Source organism: Anser brachyrhynchus (assembly GCF_964034855.1).
Source record: "Anser brachyrhynchus genome assembly, chromosome: 3".
NCBI lineage: Eukaryota > Metazoa > Chordata > Aves > Anseriformes > Anatidae > Anser > Anser brachyrhynchus.
In genome coordinates this window covers 17177310-17202113 of record NC_137696.1, presented here as the reverse complement: position 1 = coordinate 17202113, position 24804 = coordinate 17177310, and the positions used below count along the sequence as shown (strand labels likewise).

The 24804-nt window shown below is 45.5% G+C and overlaps 1 protein-coding gene across 2 annotated transcripts in view; it reads right to left on the bottom strand.

The window, feature by feature from the left end:
* Positions 1 to 20876, bottom strand: part of SOS1 (SOS Ras/Rac guanine nucleotide exchange factor 1) — a 49590-nt gene extending 28714 nt beyond the window's left edge. The window contains exons 1-9 of one of the 2 annotated variants that reach the window (XM_080584582.1): positions 19249 to 19922; positions 17634 to 17856; positions 11697 to 11822; positions 9187 to 9318; positions 8475 to 8639; positions 4664 to 4873; positions 4052 to 4195; positions 1606 to 1716; positions 1403 to 1501 (exon numbers count right to left, since the gene is read on the bottom strand). In XM_080584582.1, coding sequence (XP_080440708.1) covers positions 1403 to 1501; positions 1606 to 1716; positions 4052 to 4195; positions 4664 to 4873; positions 8475 to 8639; positions 9187 to 9318; positions 11697 to 11822; positions 17634 to 17678 — 1032 coding nt within the window. In that variant the 5' untranslated portion in view covers positions 17679 to 17856; positions 19249 to 19922. Of the gene's footprint in view, positions 1 to 1402; positions 1502 to 1605; positions 1717 to 4051; positions 4196 to 4663; positions 4874 to 8474; positions 8640 to 9186; positions 9319 to 11696; positions 11823 to 17633; positions 17857 to 19248; positions 19923 to 20328 lie in introns of those variants that run through there. The other variant, XM_080584581.1, reaches the window with a different exon arrangement.
* Positions 20877 to 24804: the final 3928 nt, after the last annotated feature.

The window sequence follows — 24804 nt, the reverse complement described above, 5'->3', positions numbered from 1 at the left end:
ACCACAACAAAGAAAACCTGGAAAGTTACTATAAACGGAACCAAATCCGACTCAGCAATATTAGATTTACACAGGGCAAAGGAGAAGGAAGGCAGGAATTTTACCTACAGCACAAGTTAGGAGTTGCAAAAAGACCGATAACCTTCTGGAGCTAGGCTTAGCTTAGACTCCAGTTTACCCTACAAATGAAGAAACATAAGCAGCTCCATCCTTCCATAAGCACATACGACCTGTCTCCTCCGCTGTAATTACCAATGGCAAGAGGCAACACGGGATACTTGCATTTCAGACATTAATCTATGCCATGCCTATTAAGTAAGACAATAACCATGTTTACGTGGAAGTACGCATGCAAAGCCATAAGGTACTGCATTTTGAGACTGTATGATAGAAGCATGAGCAGAGGAAACTGATCTGTATAGATACATCATACAACCCTTCCAACATACAGTCAGAAAATGTTTAATATGTTAAAGATGCCTGAAAAGTTGGACAAACAGATCAAGCATAAGTTCCAAAATTTTAAAAAAGCATGTTATATGAGATGAGCTACATGCCAAAACTGTACTTTGAGATCTAAATCAGTAAAAATTGTGTTAAAACTGTAGAGACGGCCTCAAGGATGACCTAGCTACTTAGTTATCCCAAGAAAACCAAATAAACATTCAAGAACAAAAACAGGTTTCTTCAAAAGAACAGATGGTGTTCTTTTCGTATTCCTTAAGAATGTCCATTATGTCAAAACTGAGATTCTAGTTGAAAGTTTTACTCAAAGTTCTTCTTAAAGATTAATATTCAATGCTAATTGATAAATCCTCCCAAAAAAAACCTTCTGTAGCTATTACCTATACACATGTATGCTATGCAGACTTTACTGTTAGCCCAGTGACGCAAGGTCTCATTACAAGCTCAAGAAGTCTACACACAAGCCTTCCCCTTGAAGGAAGGTAATCACCTGTACACCCATCACAGGATGGGCACTGGGAAGAGAACATGGGAAGTTTCATGGAAATAAAGTGAAGTCTGAACAAAATCTTACTGTCGTTTTAAATCTACAATGCAACATCTTGAGAAAGCCCTGAACACTTTCTGTAATGGTTGTTTGCCATCATTCCTTACCACTGTTCAAACCATTGTTCCAAGAATATTAATACCTAGATAGATCTCTCTTCCTTTCTGAATTAATAGTAACTTGATTATTCAACAGAAAAAGCATTAGAAAAGCATTAGCAGCTGTAAAACAGTTATAGTGTGCACCGGAGCATATGACCTGCTTTTCATTATATCAGTTTTATTATTCAAATTCTAGCAGGTTTTACACCTAAGTACACAAAGCTTTGGTATCCAACATGCAACATAGCAAAAAAAAAAAAAAACAAACAGATTGACACAACGTTCTTACTTTTAGCAGTTCAAAATAATGAAGACAGTGGTAAACAGGGGCAAGGAGCAGCCGGGGTAGAACATACTGAACAGCTTCTTTAAAGCCTTCACCTATTGACTAGAAACGAAATAAGTTTCAGTCTTAAAACAAGCGTATTGAAGCAACCATATAATGTAATGAAAATAAATAATAATAATAATGCTTACTAAAAAGAAAGTTACCTGTAAATAAAATGCTGCTCCTGGCTTTGATAATTGGCTTAGAAAATGATCATGAAAACCAGGTCGCAAAATATCTTGTGCATATGATTCATATGGATCAAATGCTAGTTCCTATGAAGAAATACAGAATGATTTTTACAAAACTGATCTCAAGTGCTACACAGGAAGGAACCCTTAACCTGCTAGCTATGGTTTTCCTAGTATAACTAAGTATGAACTTAGACGTCACTACAGCAAGGGCACAGTGCTACTGCCTGAGAATCTCCAAGCCCTGTTGAACAGTGGTGCTCCCTAACCAAGCAGCTGGACCATCACATGGGGTTGTTACATCCCAGGTGCAGAACTTGATGTTTTATTTAACTCCATGAAGTTCCTGTAGGTGCATTCTCCAGCACGTGCAGGTCCCTCATGAAGAAGCACTGCCTCCCAGTGTCTCCCCCTATTTTGGCATCATCTACCAACTTGACGAGGCAGACCTTCTCCCACTTCATTAACAGGTATTAAGCAGTATCAGCCCTACTATCGAACCTTGAGGAATGCCACTAACCATTGGTCACCAAGTGAACTTTGTACTGCTGATCACAGCCCTTCAAGCTTGGCAGTCCAGCCAATTTCCCACCCACTTTATAGTTCAACTAGCTAGTCTACATCTCACCAAGCCAATTATAAGGATATTACAGGAGCCTGTGCTGAAGGCCTTGCTTAATTCCAGATAAGTGATAGTCACTGCTCCTCCCTTGATCAATGGAACCAGCCATCTTCTCTCAGAAGGTGGTCAGGCTGCTCAGGTACAGTTTGCCCTTTGTAAATCTGTGCTGGCTGCTCAGAATCACATTCTGGTCCTTCACATGGCTGGACATGAATTTCAGAAAAATTTGTTTTATAATCTTCCCAGTGACTGAGAGGTTTATCATCTTCTCGTTTACAGGATCCTCCTTCTCAGACTTGGAGAATAGGCATTATGCTATCTCTGGTGACTGGGGACCTCCACAACTCACAACTAAACTTGAAGAACTCTGGTCAGTGGCCTTGCAATGATACTAGCCAGCTGCATCAGCATCCTGTCGTGCTGCAGAGACTCACATATACCCACCTTAGATGAATAGTCCTTAACCTGATCCTTGAGTTTCACCCCTCTCCTTCAATCTTACCTGGGAGGCCTGAAAGCATATCTGGCCAGTAAAGACTGAGCAAAGGAGATTCAGAGTACCTCAAACACATATTTTTATCTTCTAAAACGGGGTGTCTTACCCCATGAGCAGGATACCCACATTTTCTATTGTCTTTCTTTCCATGCTATTTTACACATTAAAGCTTTCTTGCTTTCCTTCACAGTCCTCATCAAGTTTAACTACAGGTGAACTGCAGCCCTCTTAATGCCATTTCCACCTGTCTAGACAATGCTTTTACATTCCTCATGGGAAGCCTGTATTTCTTTTTGCATTTGACTCAACAGGAACCCCCAAACTGTACTCACCCTGGCCTCCTACTACACCTGGCCTTTTTCTTGGGGACTGGGAAAGCATAATTCCTGAACACACTGCCTTTAAGAATAAGCCCACTATCCTGAGTCCCTTCTACCCTGAAAGCAACCAATACGATTCTATCTACCCATTCCCTGAATGAGCTAAGTCTTCTCTCCCAAAAAACAGGGTGTTCAGTCTGCTTCTTGTCTCCTGTTCTTTCCTCACGACCTTCAACTCCACCCCTGCAGCCAAGCCTGCCATTGGCTTTGACACTCCTGCCACTGCTCCCTTGCTCCAGAGAAAAGAGGTGAATTGGAGCACCTTACCTAGATAGCCCATAAGCACATGCCACAAAATACTGTCCCCATTGCTCTCCAGAAATCGCCTGGACTACTTGAACCAAAATAAGTTGTCCTCCCAGCAGATGTCACCATGATTATTCTACCAAGAGAACCAAGGCCCACGATAATGAGATAACTCCTGCTTGTTTGAAGAAGGCTTTGGTCTGTTTTTGACTGGCAGGTCTTTGGAGGAGAAGCTCAACCACAACATTCTCTTTAGTAACCTCCCCCTGATTTTTTCCAACTGCACACTTCAGACTCCGCGCCCTAACAAGCCTAGTTTAATAGCTTTCCTCACCACCTTAGCACACCTGACAAAAAAAAAAAGACCTTGCTCCACTGTCTTTGCACAGAAATCCTGATTTTCGGCTGATTTACAGAATTCTCCATTTCTACTGAAATCTAGTCACAGGTGGTTTTGTTTGTTTGTTTCCTTCTTGTGCTAACTACGACTAAACAGCCCACAAAGACTGAGGACTAAAATTATAAAGGTGAAAGCAGTCCCCACATGACTGAGGGGACAGTGGGAAGAAAAAAAACTCAACCTAAACAAAGGCACCTAGAAGTGAGATGCATTTAGCATCTACGTGCAAGACCTTAGAATACATTTGAATAATAAAAAAATAAGTACTGTCTTACCTCAGCCATGTCTTCAAAACAGCTGCCTACTAATGGGTGAGGACTACCTTCATCTGTCATTTCAACAGTGTCTTCTATATGACCCAATAACTTCACACTGAGTTCGTGAATGTCCGATATACGGCTAAATATATTTTCCACATCCTGCAAAAAGCAACAGAACCAGATAAAAAAAAAGGAATAAGTAATTTAAAAGAAAGAATATTATGTGCAAAGCTACTCTGTTATGATTAGGAAGTTAAAGACTTGTTTAATTAAAACAAGATTTTAATATATATTTTGTAATACTAATACGTAAAAATCACAGAATTTATTTTTAAAACAATAACTTTATATAAGTATGTATAAATATATGAAAATTTACAATGAATCAAAGATGGCACAGAACACTGGCCAACCTTAAATTACAGGCTTGCAAGTGAATATAGAAAATCAGGTCGTTTCTTCTACAGAAGAAGTGGCTCCCCACAAGTTCCTTTACAATTCACATTTCAGAACCGGTAAGTGGCTTCTCTAACATGGATTATATTAAACTGGGCAATAGTTAGGTTCTAGAAACGTTAACCTAGATTTATAGACACTATAATTTATTTATTTTTATACAACACTTACATGAGATGAAAACAGTTTGGAGTTGGAGGCATATGGCTCTCTAAAAACTCTGATAATGAGATTTAGTTCCCTTATATACTGGCGAACCTCCGCCATAAATGACTTCACTAGGTCATAATAGGTTTGCTCCCCTGAGGTGGAGGGTTCCTCATCAGATAAAGTTAGTGCACTTAAATCTTCTACGTCTTGATGGAACATATCCATTAACACCTAGGTAGCAAAGAGGGAGAAAGCCACAAAGTGACAAGAACTTCTTTTCAAGATCCACCACTATGATACCAGAAAAGGAAATTATCATTGCCATGAAATCAGAGCGATCAGCAGCAATATTTATGCATGTAATTCTGCAATTGGTTGAGCACTACAAAAGCAACATTCATTATCATTAATTTGCAAGTCATTATTTGCAGTGGAAATTTCTGTAGAATCCCCTGTCACTTAGACCGATCCAGACATCTCTCAGAATATGGTCCTAAAATCAATTATTATTCGAAGTGTTCTACGAAGTACAAAGAGATGTTTAGCCCTTAACCGTATTCTGTAACTCTGAATTAGCCAACATAATCTAAGTTTCTGAAGATAATATAGTATTTGAGGTCAAGAAGTATGCACATTTTGGCTTTTCTCCTTTAGCTTTAACAGGAAGTCATACATGATTTTGCTCAGAACCCTGTTATCTACCTGTGATGAATACTCGCTTGCCCACTCATTGCAGATGTGCTGGTTTCCGTCCTTAATAGCTCCTGAGTTTTCTTGTTAAATTGGACCCACAAGGAAGGGCAGCAGCTTCAGAAAAAGCTGTCAGTCAAGGTACAGAACTGCACAGACAAAAGGACTTGAAGAACCCCAACCACCAGAGGTCCCAGTTCATTTGTTTACCCAAGCAAGGTTTACCGAACACAAGCAATTAGTAAATTGAACTTCTCGAGAAAAAGACTACGTGAATCACTGAACCTCTTCCATACATGGAATCTGAGCCAGGAGTCATTACAATGACTTAGCAAGCAACAAACTGAATTTTCTCTTCGCTTGTTGTCTATAATACCTGAAGAACAACTTAATGTCCATGTGTTGACTGCAAATTAGTAAAGGCATTTTAATCTGAATTATCTTTAGAAAAATAAAACACTACAGTCCCCACGCAATCTAAAGTGATGCAGCTTAAGAACAAGCCAGCAAAACACATAGTCCAACACACAAGATGACTTAGTCCTGGGATAGACAGATGAGGACAGCGTTTATAAACAAACCTACTGCCCAGAGCTACTCCCCTTCCAGGAGGCCACAGAACGTATCAAACAATCCACATGAATTTCAAAATAAGTTAGGATTTAAGTGCTGCCTGCCAGCCTCCCTTGCGAACAGATGGAGGTGAAGCCATGGCAACCTACGCCTGTTGCTGCAGAGACTGAGGTGATGGCTGTCAATCACCAAAAGACAGACGAAAAGACTGCAGGATCGAAGGTGTAAATACTCATTCGAGAGCGACATGAGGGAAGGCTAACACGTAAAACATGAACCAGAGCTTTTAAACGGCAGAAAACAGAGCAAGTGTTTCTCAAAATAATTACAGAACTGGAGATGAAGAATTAAGCCTCTGAATGAGCCACAACAAACAACCTGACATTTACCCTGGTGTTCACTGTAGAAGTCTTCCTTCTACAATGCACATTACACAGGCACTTCTCTAGAGGACGTGCCAGTTAGCCAAGCTGTTGAGTACTGGTCCTGGACAAATGAGCTATTCTGCAAGAGAATTCTTGGGGATTTGTAAGCACAAGGGATGGTCTCGTAGGTTCATCCAACTTCATTACTGGCAGAAACACACCTACCTAAAGCAGGCATTCTTCACCCGGATCCTGTTCTAACAATCCTCAAAAATACAGAGGTCTAGTGGGGAGGGAAATGGGCACGCAGCAGGTTCTTTCTCTTAGTGAGTCAAAGGTCCCTGCTACACACCCTGGTCTTAAACTTCTCTGAAAGCAAAACAATGGACATTTTGCATTAAGCCTGACTTCTTCTGAAGACATGTTCTAAGAAAAGAAGGTGATTCATCTTGTAAAGCCAGAAAATTTACATGGAACTCAGATTACAATCAGAATCCTAACTATTTCTGGGAAACAGGACATTACATAGCATCACCACTGTGGGCAATTACATGGGGTAACATAGGTATTCAAGGAGGCCCCAACATTTATAACTTCATGGATGCAGTTCTAGTGCATACTTGATCTAGAAGATTCCAGGCTGCAATCACAAGGCATACCTCACTACGGTCAAAACAACAGAAACAAAGCAACCATAGCCCAGGATACTGAATTTAGAGCATTCAGAAACATGAGCAGATAGTCAAATGAAAACAGCTTGCATTCAAATGCAGGTGCTTTTTTTGTTTGTTTGGTGGTGGTGGGTTTTTGTTGTTGTTGATGATGTTTTCCCCCTCTCGGAGGAGGTAGAATTTTTTATATGGATGGGTGGCACAGACGCAAGTGTGAAAGTGTTTGGGAAAAAAAAAAAAAGACATGGGGCCAACAAACTGTTTTGGCTGGTTTGTTTCAAAAAAATAAAACCAAGCTGAATGCACGTTGGCAGTAGGAACCTGACATACTAAGAAGGTCCTTTATGTGACCGGAAAAGAAAACACCCTGGGAATACCTGTCCATAGCTTGTTCCACTGCAGCAGCAAAACCAACGTGCCTACTTTAGAGTCTTTCAAATGTTTCTTCTGTGTACATATTAAAAAGACTTGCTCCGATGTAAGAGTGGCTCATGTAATGGAATTTCCTAAATCAGTCTTTTCTGCTTGCTACCTTTCCCTAGGATACAAAGACACACGCAGCGACAGCACTGTTCCTGTTCTTTATTCAAACACACACCTTTAAACACTGTTTTAACAACCCAGGCAAGTACACCCAAAAGCAAGAGGGTCTAAGACAACTGTCCTGACTGAGAAATACTTTGCCCTTCTTGACTTCACAAGACATCTTTCTTTCCTCTCTTGAGATGAAGGGAAAAGCAAGATGGAAAAAAACACAAGCATGAACGAGACAAAATAATTCGATGAAACAGAGACAATTCCATCCAGAGATGCAGATTAATATAGACCAAGAAGTACCCAGAAGAGGTGATAAATCTGGAAATCCCTAGACTTCAGCAAGATCTTACTCTCAGATACCATTTCTGAAAGAATCTACTTCAAGTTTTGTTTTTTAAACAATGGAAGATTTGAGATGCTGAATGAGGTGGCCGCAGAAGCTGGAGCACAAAGGCACCTCAAAGACAGACAGTGGACCCTTCTCCAGGGCTGCTGGATCACCAAGGAAAGAGGTAACTGCTTTCTGAATCAAAACACTCCTCTGAAACTACAGGAAAGACTACCTGCAGATAAAAATACGGACACACCCCCCCCCCCCCCCCCCCCGAGTATTAGTGATGCTTATGAAGGGATTTTTCAATTTATTTTTGACCACTGAAACACTGCTTTCTACATGCAATATAGTCTTAAGCATGGGTGGTCTCCCAAAATCATGAAATTTTGGGGTTAGTGCAGCTTCACAGTAATTTTTAAAGCATCCACACATTGCTGGGATTAGTCAAGCAGTATCATAAGGAATAGACACTTAAATATTAATAAGCACAAGCAACAGCTCTATAAACTCAATTAGCTTTGCTGTATTATTGGAACCGTATTTTACTGCAGCAACTTCTTTCAAATATACAACACCCCATTTACCCAATACGGAATAGACACTGTCCTATCAAAACTTAACTAAAACTTTCTGTTAACATTAGAAACAAGAGTTATGCTTACCTTATCAGCACACATTGCCACTTTAATATCTTGTTTTGTAATCTCATAATGCCTTATATTTCGTACGTAATTCCCAACCAATTTCAGTATGTCTGCAGAAATGTATTCTAATACTGCCACTATGTAAACAGACACTTGGTGGTCAATTTTGTAGCCTAGTACTTCCTGAAAGGAAAATTAAAATAAAAAAAAAAAAGTCAGTGCTACACTGTTATTCAGTAGATGAAATATACACAACAGGTTACAACTAAACCTTGCAAGTTTCTAACTCCTCATCCTAAACATTCAAGACATGCAGTCTATGTTAGTTAAAGAAACATGGTAGTCTGTAGGCCAGGGAAAGAAACAGCATCACTGTAGACTGTGGAGGTGCCAACAGCCCAGAACTGTCCCAAAAGCCTCACTTAAAAGTTAGTTAACTGTCTATTGCATAAACAAAGCTAAGCACTCATTTGATTCAAGTTTGATTGTTCTTATTTCATTTTGCATGACTCAGAAAACAATCAAGAAACTTCCAGAGAAACTCTTAGATGTACAAATGGAAGAAATACACACAATCAATTAAACTGAAAACTCTGAAAATTAAATTAAGTTGAAAACAGGTATTGTTACTGTTCTCTTGTTTACATTTCAGGCAGCACACAGACACTAGACAAAACAAAGCTGTCAACCTCCAATTGCATTCTAAGAGAAGGATTATGTCACTACTTACCTTTAATAAAGGGTGGATTTTTTCTACTGGGAGAGATAACGGATTTCTTCGTTTTCTCTTCTCAATAGCAGACTGGGCATCAGCTATTGCCCACTTATCAATAGGATGGGGAAAACTTTTTTGAACACGATCCTTAAAAATAAAACAAAACCAGAACTAGAGGGTAAGTGCATAATCGGAATGACCTGAGCAATACTAATATACTATGAAATCACTTCTCGTTAATTAACAAATTAATGTCTGCTAATGTTAATATTTTGACTATAAGAGCTTCTGTAACAACCTATCATTTTGGTACATGGTGCTCACTACATTCATAAGGCTGTATGAGAGTATCATTTCCATAGAAAAATCTAGTGCTTAAAATTTGAGAAATGCCAGAATGAAGTTGCCCTTGCAGGCACAATTTGCTTCCCTCATGCACATGCCTGATAATTCAGCAATTAAATACATTTAGACATGGAATGGTCACCAAATGAGATGATGGGAGCTTTGTTTCACCTTCACTGATGAGCACACAGCCCATACTGTCTATCACTGGCATGCAAACCCCTCTGAAGACAGCAATGAAAACAATAGGAAAAGACTGCCCAACAGTTTCATAGTCTGCAGTTGGACCAATCATGGCCAGCTCAGCTTTGCCCTCATTTTTTTTCCTGCAGTTTAATTACTGCATCCAGCACTCAGTGCTGGAACACACCTACACTCGCCCATGCTCTGAATAGCTCTCCTGCTGGAACTCACACATGGGTCTCTGGAGATTCAAAGCCTTGACTGTTTTTGGTAGCCCAGGTGTTTCAGAAAAGGTGCCAGAAATCTAATTTCTCAGATAGCTTCGCATATTTTTTCAGACCGCAGTTCCCACTGACTGTTTCAGTTGCAAGCGCTCGCTTACGTAAATATGACCCCAATTTGAGCAACCACGAAACGAGGAAGATGAAATTAATGACCACTTACAAAGAGCTGGTACAGGGCAATGTACACAAACAAAAACTTTCCAACAAAAAGAACTGGGACAGAATACAATTCTATAAAGGTGGCAACCAATGTTCCAAAGTACAGATTTCTTTTTTTTTTTTTCCCCCTCTCTCCCTTCATAACACTTCTGCAAGAGGAAAGTAGAAATCTTACTTAAAAAAAAATCTCATTTGATATCTAATACTGATTCATTCCCCCTAATGTAGCCCAGCCTGCTGACTGAAGAATGAAGGTGTCCTGGGGGAAAAATAACCGTGTATGACCGTATAATTAAAGACAGAACCATCACACATAAACACAAAGGGGGTAAATTGAGGTTGCCTGATCATCTTCAGTTCTTGCATTTCTCATCCTAAGGGCTTGACTTCACAACCATAAGACTCTTAAAGCAACACTACATTTAACCCTGGCTTTTAAACAATGCTACCAGAACACTTCATGCAATCTTCCACAAACCTCTGTTACTTCAGTTGACCAGAATAATGTTGCAAAACAGGCTAGCCATGAGAGGGGACACTGAAACACCATTAGGTGTCAACATTCAAAACAAGAGGAAGGATGAAATTCATGAATCTTGAACTCTTAGACAGCTTACTGTGTTTTTTTCTTCTTGCTTGTTTTAGTTTTGTTTCTTTTTTGGCTTTCCAGCATTGTTTTGATCAAACCTTTGTCCGTAAGTTCTCAGCTCCTCAGCCCTCCGCGTACCTGTCAGAGCATTGCCTACACTTCTCCTATACTTTCTTCAGAACGTGAGGAAGTTGCATCTTGTTTTGCAACCTAACCTGGCACAGCACAGCCGCAGCCCCCAAGGACTGGAAACCAACATGCGCACTGCAAACGGAGCCTGCAGCTGGGCAGCAAAGTCTGCAAATCGTGGTTAAGCACAAAGGGCTACCAAGATATTCACAGGCTTAGAGTGAAACTAAATTAGGTTGTTTCTAAAACGGAACCTCTTCTCAAACGTCAAGCTGCTTTTCTGAGCAGAGGTTGTAAACCTTTGAAATAAGGATCGTAAGAGAAGAGGCTTCCTTAGAGAAGAAAGAAGTGTTCCTCAACTCATTCTGAGAAAGCAGCTGAACTATTTTTGTTCAAATTTCCGGGGGGTGAGTGTATCAGCCTGTATCACCATGCTGAGAAAGCAGCACGAGATCTCAGACGAAGCAGCTACAGTTGGCATGCTATCTCAGGGCGGGGGGAGGCAGCGAAAAAAAAAAAAGCCTTTTGAAAGGAGCCCGTCAGCTTTACGCACAGAAGTTACACTCACCAGCTATTACACAGTAATGCGGTTCACAGAGACTGTTTTACTGGGCATTGAACAACAAATCCAACTGATGGGAAAATCACCTATTAGGTAACTCAGCAGGTTTTCTGCTGAAGGTTCTGTTACATAAACATACATAATTACTGCTTCTCTTTCTTATACCAAGTGATCCTTTTCGCATTGTGAAATGATTACTATACGAACTTTTTGTACAACAGCTCAAATGACATTGCAAAATGCAGATCAGATTTGTAATAAATATTCTCTGTACCTCTACATCCAGAAAACTTCTGGGCTGGGCTTGACACAGCATATTTAACAACTGGAGAATTAACTCCTCCACGTACTGTAACGCATCTTCAGTAGAGGAAAGTTTAGGATGGACTTGCACCTGAACCTGTACGAAACAGAAGAATCAGTCTTATTTTTTGCTCTTTCCCAAACGACATGCTTTAGTTGCAAAAAAAGATGACAAAAGAACGAGCCAAACAGTTCAGAAAAATCCAGCGAGAACTGCATGTGCGCTGAGCTCTTTTAAGGCACACTGGACAGACAAGCGAAACACTCATTTACACTTGCTAGGAATACAAACCTCAAATACTACACGTACTCAAATGGCTGTAAGTAATATTTAATGTCAAAAAAACAGCTAATTAATAACGGTGTTCAGCAGTGCAATTAGGAAAACTCCTTAAATACTCTGCATAAATTCATCTTTCCACCCCAACTCTTACACCATTTGCAGAACACGCTGCAGACATGGGGATTTTGTCCATTTACAGCTCCCTGCACACCACTGCAGCTATAATAACAAGATCCAGAACTTTTTTCAAAGGCGGAGCGCTATAGAAACAGCAAAGATTCCAGCAGTATTTAGCCTCCCAATTATTTAATTCATTGTCAGTCAGCTCTCGGTAAAAGAAGATACGTTTAGAAGTTTGTTTCTGTGCTCATCATTTTGATGTCAGATGCTAGAATTAAAAATACTCAGAAAAAGGCCACAGTCATCCTGGCATTCAGAGGTTTTGGTCCCCAGACATTTACAAGCATGTCGTCGTAAGCACCTGGGAATTCTCAGTGGTGTAAACCCACTGAGGCACACTACTCCTTGCTCCTCCCAAAGGGTCAGGTTACCAACTTATTTTTCTAGACAGCCATTTGAACTGCAGCACAGCTTCTCTCTGTGCTTTTGCAGGTAACAAAATAGCACTGTTTTAGCCGGTTTAAGTTTCAGGTATGCAAAGCTCAGTGCTCCAAGAGCTTCAAACTGACAGGCAGTTTAATCTCAACCCTAAGCACTGATGGCAAATATTATGCCAGAGCAAGCTGACTGCTGACTTTCGCAACACATTTCAAGCCCCAATTTCATCATTTTACCATTCCCACCGCACTCAACTCAAAATGCCTCCAGTTCTCTCAATCACCTCCAGAAGAGCTTAACCGCCTTAAACCAAACCCCAGCAATCTGTCTCATCCCAATATTAAACCCATGTCTATATTCAAATTCTGCTGCCATAATTATTTAATTTCACAGCTGAGTTCTCATTCCTACTTGCAGCTATAGCAAGAATTAAATGTTATGAAGTTCAAACACGCAACAGCCTCAAATAGAAATCCACTTGCTTGCTAAGGCACTCATTAGTTTGAAAACTTCATGTCTGGGCACAGCCCTGGTGCTCACTTAGCTGCTGTAGAGAATTAAACGTACTAGATCAGGGGTTTAGTTACTTGCAGGTTGTGTACCTTGATCCACTAGGTCTTAAAGAACGCCTCCAAAGTTTGTTGCTTTTTTTAAGCTTGAAAATACTGTCCGGAGAGGAGAACTTCTCCCCACGTGACTAACGAAAAGAAAAATGAAACTGTTGGGGTAATCGAAATACCAAGAACTCGGCCACACACAGCCACGGAGTGTGTTTTTGGAGGTACCTGCATAACAGCATCCCCAGCAGTCCCAGCAATCATTTACAATTCAAATACCGATGTCTGAAACACTGCACCAGCTCGGGACATTTTAACATCACAAATTACAGACCTGCAGAAGACCTCTCTTAAAGATGAGAGCTGATCCGAGCTGCCTGGAGGTAGCCGTCTTGATTTATTTTTAAGGCGGAACTGAAAAAAAAAATCTCTATTACGTGAACCCTACGGATTTCTCTAGCATTCTGTACTTGGAAAAAGTATTAAATTACCGAGTCATTCAGGCAGTAAGAAATACAGAACGGGATAAAGCTGAGCGATGAAAACCGTTTCTCTTTTCTCCTTTTCTTAGAAAATAGATTGTAGAGAATGGACTCATCATACCCTGTCTGCCTGTAATTGTCTATAGGAGTAAGAACAAACAAACAAACACCACACCGGGCTGTGACCTGAAACATTATCCACAGTCAACCAAAACAAAGTCAACACCGATAACCTACTTCTAGTTCAGGAGATAAAGTTCCAAGCATTTTTCCTAAGCGTTTGTGTTTGGGGAGCAATTACACCGTGCTTCTCGAAGGCCATCGTCTGCTGGCAGCGCCGAGCTCTGCCTTAGCACAATATCCACCCCGGCAGAGAAAAACATCATGAGGTGCCTCCAGCTTGCCGGCACAGTTTATCTGTATTAGGCAGGCAGTAAATAACCTTCATTGCTACTTAAGTGAGATTTAGTATCATTTAGGGTTCAAAGTCAGACCAGCAAAAGCAAGAAAACAACTAGTCCGACGGGGAAAATTACAGGACGGCCCGGTGCACAGCCATCACAGGAACGTGTAATTTGGGTATCTGCGCTCCGGCAGCACCTCGAGGCCCGGGCCGAGGAGCAGGCAGTGCGTTTGAGGGCACGCGAAGCCAGTCCCGAGGAGTTCATCAGCTGGGGCATGATGCAAGAGCGGGGACGGCGCGGGGTTTGGTAAGGGAAGGCACCAAGTGAGAACGTCTGCTAGCGGGCGCCGCCGCCACGTGACCCGTTCAAAAAAAACAATAATAAAAAATAAAAAAAAAAAAAGGAGATCGAGTTACCGGGGGGTTTCCATCCTTTGCAGAAAGTCCGCTCAGATTTGAAATTAAAAATTAAAATATTAATTAAAAACAAACAAGCAGGCCACCCTGCCTTATCGCCCCTGAGAACAGCGAGCGCTGCGTGAATCCCACCAGCCCCCTCGCCAGCCCATGTCAGGAATAGGGGCGATAAAAACAGAGTAACAACTTCTGAAGTGTAGTGATGTTTAGATAAGATCCTTATCTAAGCATTTAACCTCTCCCTTAAATAATGACAGAACCCATCCCTTCCCTCCCACACACACCAAAATGTCTATCTCGTGATAAGGGGAATTACCACAAGAACAGCTTAAAAATCTTTTGACAAAAGCTTCAGTTCTCCAAGATAACCCAACAAATCCTAAGGGGAAAACACAATTCAGAACGGCTAGAAACCCCTGCCTCCGTTTCACCATTTTCACCCAATTCGCCCAATTCTTTCCTTTTTTATTTAAGGCATGCATTCCTTCTTCCCTTGATTTTTGGAATGGAAACAAAACCCACCAGGATTTCCTTTAATTGGAGACAAGCCAAGCAAGCCTTTCTCGAACAACTTTCCATGCTCTGTTTATGAACAGAGAAAGTGCAACACCTGCTTAAGAAAATTTGTAGCACTTCAGGAAAATCCTATGACCCTATGACTTGGCATCCCCCCCACCCCCTTTTCTTTTAATAAAGTCAACAAGAGCAAAGAATTTCTATCAGGAATGGCAACAGATTGAAAATCAGGCACCAACAAGCCTAAACTGTCTGAAAGAAATCAGAGAAACAGATGAACACCTCTCTTTAACAAATGACGCAAAAATATCTGATCTTAACTTACAACCCTTAGCAACTTGTTTTATATAAAAAATTAAACGTTTCTGATAAAGCTTTTTCAAGCAGTGAACCAGAATACACACCCGTTTCTCATAGGAAAGACATGATCTAGACCAAATCCAGAAAGAGGGCTGAGTCCAAGGAAAGCAGATTTTACAGCTCCAGCTTCCACAGGGGTTTTATTTTCCAGCTGGTCCAACAGAGCAGCTCTGAGGCTGGCCACAAGATAATCCAAACCCAAGCCCAGACCAATATTCTGGGGTTTATCCTGCACTAAACCGGTGTTTGTTAAGTTTCCTCTGTGAGCTCTCCCTTTTACCTGTTGTCAATCTGACTGGTACTGAACCAAGCTCCCTTCACAACAATTTTCAGTTACCCCTCCCTCATGCCTCCAAGAGGAAAGGGTAATTCACATTGAATGTGAAGCTAAAAAAAATCTCAGCCTCTGATGAAAGCTCTCCATCCTACATATGAAAGGCTGCAGAACAAGACACAGAACCACGTGCCTCCACGAGCAGCAGAAGCTTCAGAAAGGTGGATAATAGGAGGAAATCATCCTAAAGCCACGCGACAAACCAAAATGAACAAGCGAAGCATCTTCTGTCGGGCAGGGAATGTCATTTCCATGTCCAGGCAAGGATACCCATCTCCCGGGATTCTGGCACAAGGTCAAAGTGAATCAAACACCGAGATGCACTCAGCAAACAAGCACGCTTCGCTGCCGAGCACAGGTACCACCGCACCGCGAGTTTCTCTCGGTGGCAGCTGAGGCACTCGTAAGAAAACTGAAGGAAAAACATCGCGTTTATCACAGCGTCTGGAGAGTAAAATGGAAGAAGCCGTGATAAGACAGGCTGCAAAGGTAAAGCAAGCAAGCGCTGCCCTTCCCTGCCTGCTTGGATAGCAAATGCTCTCCAGCTACCGGTGGGGGGAATCCATCATTTTCCTTGCACTCTAACATGGTGGGAAGAGGCAGGGCCTCTGGCACCTCTCCTGAATCAAAGACCAAGCTGTTTTCCGAAACACAGGGCGAGACTCAACTGATTACAAGCATTTCTCCAAACCTTCGAAATACCGAAGACAGACGTGGAAAACACAAGCCTTCACAGACAGCTTATTACATTATTAGAAGCAACCTGGTGGCAGGGCAGGCTTTTTTCTTTCCCCCCACTTGGGTTGCTCTGAGAGTCCTCACTAACGTTACACCCCTCATTTTTACACAGCGCGGCTTTTGTTAATCTGCCCTCGATGACTACAGAAGTACCGACAAGCAGCTGCTTATCGCTAAAGTACTCTAGGATGAAATGTTTTACGGACAGCTTGCATGAGTGAGTGTTCTCATAGAGCAAACACCCCATAAAAACAGGGTGGTTTTTTTCTTGTACAACTCCACTGATACCCCGCAACTCTGCAGAGCTTACTGCACTTCTCTGCTGTTTACTGATTTTTTAAGGGATCAAGCTAAGTAAAACAAGCACAGGGGTCTTAAATCCGCACTTGAGCAACTTCAGGATCTTAACTTTATCCTCCGCAGCCATCAGAAGTACAGAGAATCCAGAGCTATCAAAACTTAAGGATGTCCTACATCTGCAGTGAAACCGTGCCAATAACAACTACTGCTGCTCGTTACTCAGAATGGCAACCGGGCCGTCATCAGTTTAGAGAACTAGATAATTAAGTCAGGTAGAAATGTTTGTGTCAGCCACAGCTTCCCAGACCTTCTGAAGTCATTTCAGGAACTTCGCTTGTCTCTTTTGCTCCGTGAAAGGTAGAAGAGATTGACTAGGCGATACACTGAGTATCTGGGAGCACGCTGCCTGGAACAGTTCCCTTCACTGAAGCTGCAAATCCTCCTCAGCTGTCAAACCACTTCAATCCAATCATTCTGACCACAGTAAATTCCAAAAGCACCCCTCGTTAATTGCTCAACTGCTTCAAAACAACTCGAGGTATTCAAGTGGTGGTACTCCTACATCTGTACAGTAAGGAAGACGTTTTATTTCTCTAAATGATTCGACTACTGAAGGTAGCCAGCAATAAGGATGACACTTTCTGCAGTCAAAACCAACGTATCAGGGAAGAAGCAACTCATAGCTACGTGGAGAAATTCCTACTGTACAAGAGTTATACAAGCAAGATGAAGCCCCAGGGAAAGATGTTCAAGAAAAACTATCCAAAAGGTTCTGATCAGAAGGAAGCGTGTATGTTCGCTAGCAGAACACCACTGTCTGAAGAGGTATTGCTGTGCAGGCGTCCCTTCTCAGCCTGTTTTCCGAGGTGTCCAGAAGCCACGTGTCCCCGTCTCCAGCCACCCAAGAGCTCTGGTGTTTCGTATGTCTTGAGTCCTCCGTCTTCATTGGCAGCATCTCACCTTCTGTCCGTTTCTGCAACCACGACTTCCAACACCAGCTGACATTCTTACTTCCTTTTCTTGTAGCTCGTCACCAGGATTACTGTCTTTTGTCAGCGGCCGTGGGGCTCTGCGACACTCCTCTCCTGATGCTTCAAAGTAACAGTGACCAGGCAGAGAAGCATCTCTCACTACACATCATTTTCTTCCTAATTGAGTGCACTGGAGTATATCTTGACAGGATCTGAAGAAGAATGGGAAGAAAAGGGATTACATTATGATCTGAATGGTACAAAAGCTGCTTTTTGCAAATGCAGCTGTTAAATGCAAAGACAGTGCACTACAGAGCCTATTGTTAAGGCCCATGTCTAATGAAATACATGGCACATGCTCTTAAGAATTTATTGACATAAGAAGTGATTTATTCTTACTACATGTGCTTGGTTTTGTTGTTTGATAAAAAACATAGAATCAAAATAACCCGTTGGGAAAAAGAAAACCCTTTGCAATTATTCAACAAAGCCTATTTTTAAGAAAGTCGTTCTAGCATTGTTGCTCGAGCTCCACATTAGAAGCCAACGTGAAGTTACAGAAGGGTAACTGCAGCCTTCCCCAGGAGCTGGGAAGGCTCCATCCTGGTACATGCGTTTCACCGACGTTAAATTAAAACACCGCTCTCCTACTCGGAGACATTAATTCAGCGTAGGCCTCCCCAAAGCGTTAAGTCTCACTTGCAGCTATGCAGGAAAACATAACAATCCTGTCCGTGCACCTGACAGGTTTCAAGGTGGAGCTCGGAAAGCAGCCTGCTGCCACTACCTGAGAATGTGCTCAGCTAGTTGGGAGCAGGGAAGGAAAACTCTCCTCCAGATGCACATCAGCTTCGGACAACCTGACCCCGACTGAGGGAGCGTGCTCGCTGGCAGTTTAGCAGACAAAGCCACACAGCACCGCTCTCCCTCCAGGCCAGCTCTGCCCTTTGACCTTGCTGGCACACGCTGCCGTGGTCTCTGTCTTACTGGTCCCGCATGCGGGCTCCAGGGACAGTTCTGGTCTCTGGCTGGCAGAGCAAGGGGCAGGGTCTCAGACCCAGCCGCCGCAAAGCTTTTCCTGAGCGAGGATGGATGATCGGCAAAGCACGCACGCTGCAATTCTCCCCGTCCTACCTGCCACTTATGACAGGTTCATTACGTTATGGGGCCTTTATCTAAAGGACTAAACGCCCTAGCCAAGATGACTTGTACCCATGTAAGTTAGTAAAACACCCTGTTTGGCTTCTCTGTTAACAAAGAAACCATTAAGAAAACAGCTTGATATTTTCGTCTGCCATTTAGTTCTCCTGTAACTCAAGTATTTGGCTGTTCAGTGAAGCAGGTGACACGGACAGGTTCTCCATTTCTACGGGGACAGGAAGCAGCAGCAGCAGCCTGCGCTTCTGGAGCATGCTGGGCAATAGCCTGAGAGAAGATAAGAAACAGGTGGCGACCTAATGAAGAGCTGAGGTTAAGAGTTAACATCTGCTAGACAGTTGTGTGTTCGAGTGTCAAGCCTCCAGAACTAACTCCGTGTCACTCCTGCTGTCCCCCAACACGCAGCAAGGAATGGCGCTCAAAACAGTGAAACCAAGACAACGTACCTTGCAGGGCCAGTTTGTCATCCCCTGTAGCTTGTCACCGCCGGCCTTCTTCGTTGACTTCAGACTCCGGAATTCCTCCTCTGCTTTCTGCCCAAGCAATTCATCCAAATCCCTCAGCAAGCATCTTTAATCCAGGGTGGCTCCATGGCTGCCTTGCCCATTGGGATAAAGTGTCATGCTTCAGACGCAGAGAGCAATTCCAATGTCTTCGCTCATTTTTGCCTTGAGATCCTCAGTCTATGTCCTCCAGTACTCAGCACTGAGCCCGGCTCCAAGTTTGATGAATCCCTGCTACTCCATGGAATAAAACAACCTCCAAAGGAGCGATCTCGCGCTGTTTTGAGACCTTGGGTGGCTCCACTTTCCCCCCAGGCTCCAGCTGGGTGGCCGTCCAAGAGCTTGCAAGCAGCACAAGGAGCAGCCAGGCGGACAATGTGCACAGTTTACTTTCAGAAAGGGCCTACCGATGAGGGATAGGCCGTGAGCACCACAAGCTATGGATGAGACAAGCAAGAAGACTTCCAAGATCTGGACGAGAGCACACCGCTGGAGACCTCAAAGAGCACGCCCAGAAAAACGAGGCAAGAGGAAATTCGGAAGAAATACCGTACCGGCACGACTGCAGCACTTGAGATTTCCAACCCACACTGGGGGATGCAACAGTTCAGTCAGCCCTAGGAGCAAGTGCTTTGAGCAAAAGTGTCGCCTTTAACCGTGAGAGCTACATAGACTTGTAAAACGTCGCCGTGTCGGACTAGGAAAGCACCGAGTGCAGCCTGAGCAGCAGCACCAGCCACCTCCCGCTTCAAAAGCCTTCTGCTTTCGAGCTCCGGGCGCACAAGTGGAAGAGGAGCCCCCCCCCAAAACAACCCCCTCCTGAGGAGCCCCCACCATTTCCTCCCAGCCCCCAGACACCTCCATCCCCACCCCGAGGGCACCCAGCCCTCTCCGATGTGTCTCTGGTGGGGGGGGGGGAGGCTCCAAACCCCCCTCAGCACCCCCCCAGCGCCGTGCCCGGCCCCCTCCTCCCTCGGGGAGCCCCGCGGCCCGCTGACAGGCCGTGCCCGGGGCCTCACCAACCTTCTTGAGGGCGGGCACCAGCAGCCCCCGCCACTTGGGCGCGTTCTCCTCGCTGAAGAACTCGTAGAGCAGCGGCTGCGCCTGCATTGTGCCGCCGGGCCCGGCCCGCCGGGGGCCTCGGGCGGGCGGGGCAGTGCCGGGGACGCTAGGCCGCGGCGGGAGGGAGGGAGGGAGGGAGCGAGCGGGCGGGCGGGCGAGCGGGCGGGCGGGCGGCCCCCCCCCGGCGCTTCACCTCACCAGGAGGCCCCGCGGCCTCCCGCCGCCGCCGCCGCCGCCACCACCACCGGCGGCAGGCCCGCAGCGGCGGGGGGAGGCGGCGGAGGCTGCCGCATCCCCCCCGCACGGGCTCTCGGGGGTCGAACCCGCGGCGGAGCGGGAGGGGATGGATGGAGGGAGGGAAGGAGGGAGGGGGAAAGGGGGAGGAGGGAAGGGGGGGGGGTCACGCGGCGCGGGGCCTCCTCCGCCGCCGGGGCGGGGTCGGGAGCGCGAGCGCCGCCGCCGCCTCCCCGCGCCTCCGGGCTCCGCTCGTCCGCCGCACGGCTGGAGGCCGCGGCGCGTGCGCGCAGCCCCCGCGGCCCAGCAGCCTCTCGGCGGGGGCCTCCGCCCCGGCGGCGTGACGTCACGCGGGGGCGCCGCCTCCCCGCGCGCGCGGGGTGCCGTGGGGGCGGCGGCGGCGGAGCCCCGTCAGGGAGCCCGGGCGGCGGTGGCGCACGGCAGCGCCTGGAGCCGGGCCTGGCCGTGTCTGGGGGCGCGTACGCAGACACCTCGGCTCCGTCGGGCTCAGAGCCGTGTCCACCGCCCTGGGGAGCCTGTCCCAGAGCCCGAGCACCTCTGGGTGCAGAACCTTTCCCTGACCCCCAGCCTGACCCTCCCCTGTCCCAGCCCCGTGCCGTTCCCTCGGGTCCTGTCGCTGTCCCCAGAGAGCAGAGCTCAGCGCCTGCCCCTCCGCTCCCCTTGTGAGGGAGCTGCAGGCCACCATGAGGCCTCCCCTCAGCCTGCCCTGCCCTGAACACACCAAGGGGCTCAGCCACCCCTCTACATCTTCCCCTCCAGACCCTTCACCGACTTTGTACCCCTCCTTTGAACTCTTAACTTTCACGTCCTTCTTACACTGCAGTACCCAAAACCACACACAATGCTTGAGGTGAGGCCCCACCAGCACAGAGCGGGACAATCCCTGCCCTCGACCTGCTAGCAATGCCGTGCCTGATGTGCCCCAGAATGTGCTCAGCCCTTTTGGCTGTCGGAGCACACAGACTCAGAGTCAACTTGCCATCAACCAGAGCCCCCATATCCCTTTCCACAGGGCTGCTCTCCAGTCTCTCATCCCCCAGGCTGTACGTACAGCCAGGGTTACCCCTTTGCAGGTGCAAAATCTGGCACATCTGTTGAATTTCACGTGTTTGGTGACTGCACAGCCCTCTCATTTGTTGTGATCTCTCTGCAAGGCCTCTCTACTCTGGAAGGAGTCAACAGATCCTCCTAATTTAGCATCATCTGCAAACTAACTTAGTATATATTCGACTTTGATCCGCTTCAGACTTGAGTTGTGCTGGGGGAGTCAATCCCGAGCAAGCATCTACATGTATCCTACTCGCAATGGCCCCGAGGCCTTGCTGCCTGCAGGCCACGGCTGGGCTCCTCACGGGCACAAGGAGACAGGTCCCATTTTGGGGTGTCTGGAGACGGTGAGGCAGTGTTACTGTGCCCCGGGGAGCTCTGTCACCTGTCATTAGAAAGATGCAGGCATCTCACACGTAGCGAGGTCAGCGTTCGAGCGGCACAAGAACAGCCTCAGGGGTAAAAAGTGGGAAAAAAAGGCCAGAAAACACAAAGCTGGAACATAAATGATGCCCTGTGGTGTAAGCAGGACAAAGTCCATGGTGGTGTGTGGGGCCTGGCAGGAGGGGAAGCAGGGCAGAGAGAGGAGGAGGGGGCTGGAAACCACACGCAGATTCATTGTGCTCTGTTCTGCAAGGTGAGGAGCCAGGGACAGCCTGAGGACCGGAGGAGGATACAGTGTGCTGCTGCTGGGACCACAGAGAGGGAGAGAGATGTGGAAACCTTTGCAGGTTGCTGGAAGGATGGTTTAGGGCCAGCTTTCTAGCTGGAAGGAGAGCGAGGTACCCACACAGATTGCTTGGGCAGAGACTGTGGAGTCTCCCTTTTGTTTCAAGGGCTGGTCACGCAGACACCTGTCAGGAATGGCATGCACGTTGGGAGGCTCACTTAATTAGTGTTTGTGAAGTGACAGGAGATGGTCCCGAGACGCTGAGCAGCACTTCAGCATATAATGGATGGAGCTTCTCAGAAAGAGACGTCTTTACCCTGCAGCTCTGCCTCTGGCACTTCTCCTCCAGACAAATACTGCTGTCTGAAGGAGTCAGACTTCTGCTTTGAACACGATGGGACCACGATGAAAGGAGGGGGTATTCACGTCTCAGAGCTGTTTGCTTGGCCTAGCAGGCTGCTGGCACATTCAGGGACGCCATCTCAGCATCTCGCAGGCTGCTGCACTCACCACCGTATGGTGAAAATTCAGTCTGTCAGCATTTAAATCCTGAGGCGTAGCACCTCAGCTGCTATCAAATATGTGCAGCGCTGGGTGTAAAATTACACTTGTGCTCTACTCGCCAGCCCTTCTCTGGAGATGAAGGCCCCAGGTTTTTGGTCTAAGGCTCCTAAATACCAGTAAATGGCCTACAGCATCTCAATCCTTCAAACAGAAGAGCACTGGGAAACATGAGATACTGGGACAGTTCAGAAGTTTGGTGAGGCCAGAGACACCCCAGGTCGGAGCTGCCCCTCCACGCAGATCCATCAGCACCAGCTGCCTGCCTTCCTGCTCCTGGCTCCCGATGCCCATTTTAAAACCCATTTAAAAAACCCATTTAAAAAACCCATTTTAAAACCCATTTAAAAAATTGGACAATGCTGGAGCCTGGGCAGGAAGGAAACTGTCTCCCACCTGAGCACCCAGTATTGCCCAAGCAGGCATGACTTGGGCTGTTGGTGCAAGGCTGTGGTTGCTTGCTCGGCTTTCCTTTCTGCAAAGGAGCTGAACAACCCCACTTCTCACTTCTCTTCAAGAAGCTCAGTTTGAGGTGGGACCTAACCTCAGCCCCTGCGCTGCTCACAGCTTGGCTGCCAGGTTGGCGAGTGCTCTATCGCTCGGCCACATCGCAGTGCACTTCCCCATATTAGCAACAAGGACCGATAGCTAGAAGCAAACGATAGCAGCCAGAGTGGAAGGGGTTGGGAGGAGAGAGAAAACAGGAAGCCACTCAAGCTGCCAGAGAAGCTATTTGAACTAGCTATAGACAGATGTCTTGCTATAAGCTCATCTGGCCTGTGATTTGTGTTCCTTGCTCTGGCCGTGCTCCTTTCAGCCAGCCACACGCACATTCTGATCCCCATCTGACACCAAGGTAGGGGTTTTGGAAGCTCCCAGAGTGGGAAGCTTGAGGAAGGTATCTGTTGTGGCAATTGTTTCAATTGTGGCAATTGCAAATGTAGAAAAAGAGACTTCTTGCTCTACATGTTGCTCATCCGGGCTCCTGGGCTAAACACGGGGCAGCTTCCCTGCTGAGCAGCTCTGTTCTGCAGGAGAGCCAGCTCTTCAGCACAGACCCCAATTCCTGCAACAGCATAATCCCTCAAAAAAAAAACAAAAAGCAGGAACCCTTCACTTCTTCCTCTTATTCCAGTCTGGAAAGCAGCACATGGGAGCCAAGTTGTCTTGGCTGTAACAGTGAATTTGAGACAGCCTGTCCTAGCACAACAATCCCCTTCCCACTTCCCTGTCCTCCTTGACTTTGGTGATCAATTCCAGCTGCATCCCAGCATGCATCCTTGTACCAAAAATGCTCAACCAAAATAAAAACCATCTTCCCTAAGCTCCTGTTGCCTGTAGTTCAGCAGTGGCCCAAAAGCCCCAAACAACAATCCAGTGGGCCCAAGCTGCTGCAGAAACCTAAGAGGAGGAAGCAAGTGTAGGGAGCTCTCATTTGTACATCAGCCATACTGTACTTTGCTAAAATTTTGCTACTTTTCGCATGTTGAAGTGAAGAACAGTCCACAGGAGGGAGGATGGAAATCCCCCCTTGAGCAGCAGCAGTACAAATGTGCTGTGAAACACCCAGAACTTCTTGCCTTTTCTGAGAACTGAGCTTCTCTGCAGCAGGGCTGGTGTCACCACCTCTCCCACAAGGCGTAACTGAGGTTCAGTGCAAGGCGAGACATGGGGCCAGCAGAGCCAACAACTCATAGGCACAAAAACAAAAAACAACCCTGCTGAAAAAAATAAAAATCAAATTTCGCAACCAAGAGAGGAGGGGCCAAGTTACTGTAAAGAAAAAAGAAAAACACAAGTAAGTTGGAATTTGGAAAGATGTTTCCAAAACACAGATATTTGTTGCCTAAGGGGAAGCAAGAGTAATAATACCTACCCTCAAGTGCTAGTCTAAATTCAGCAGA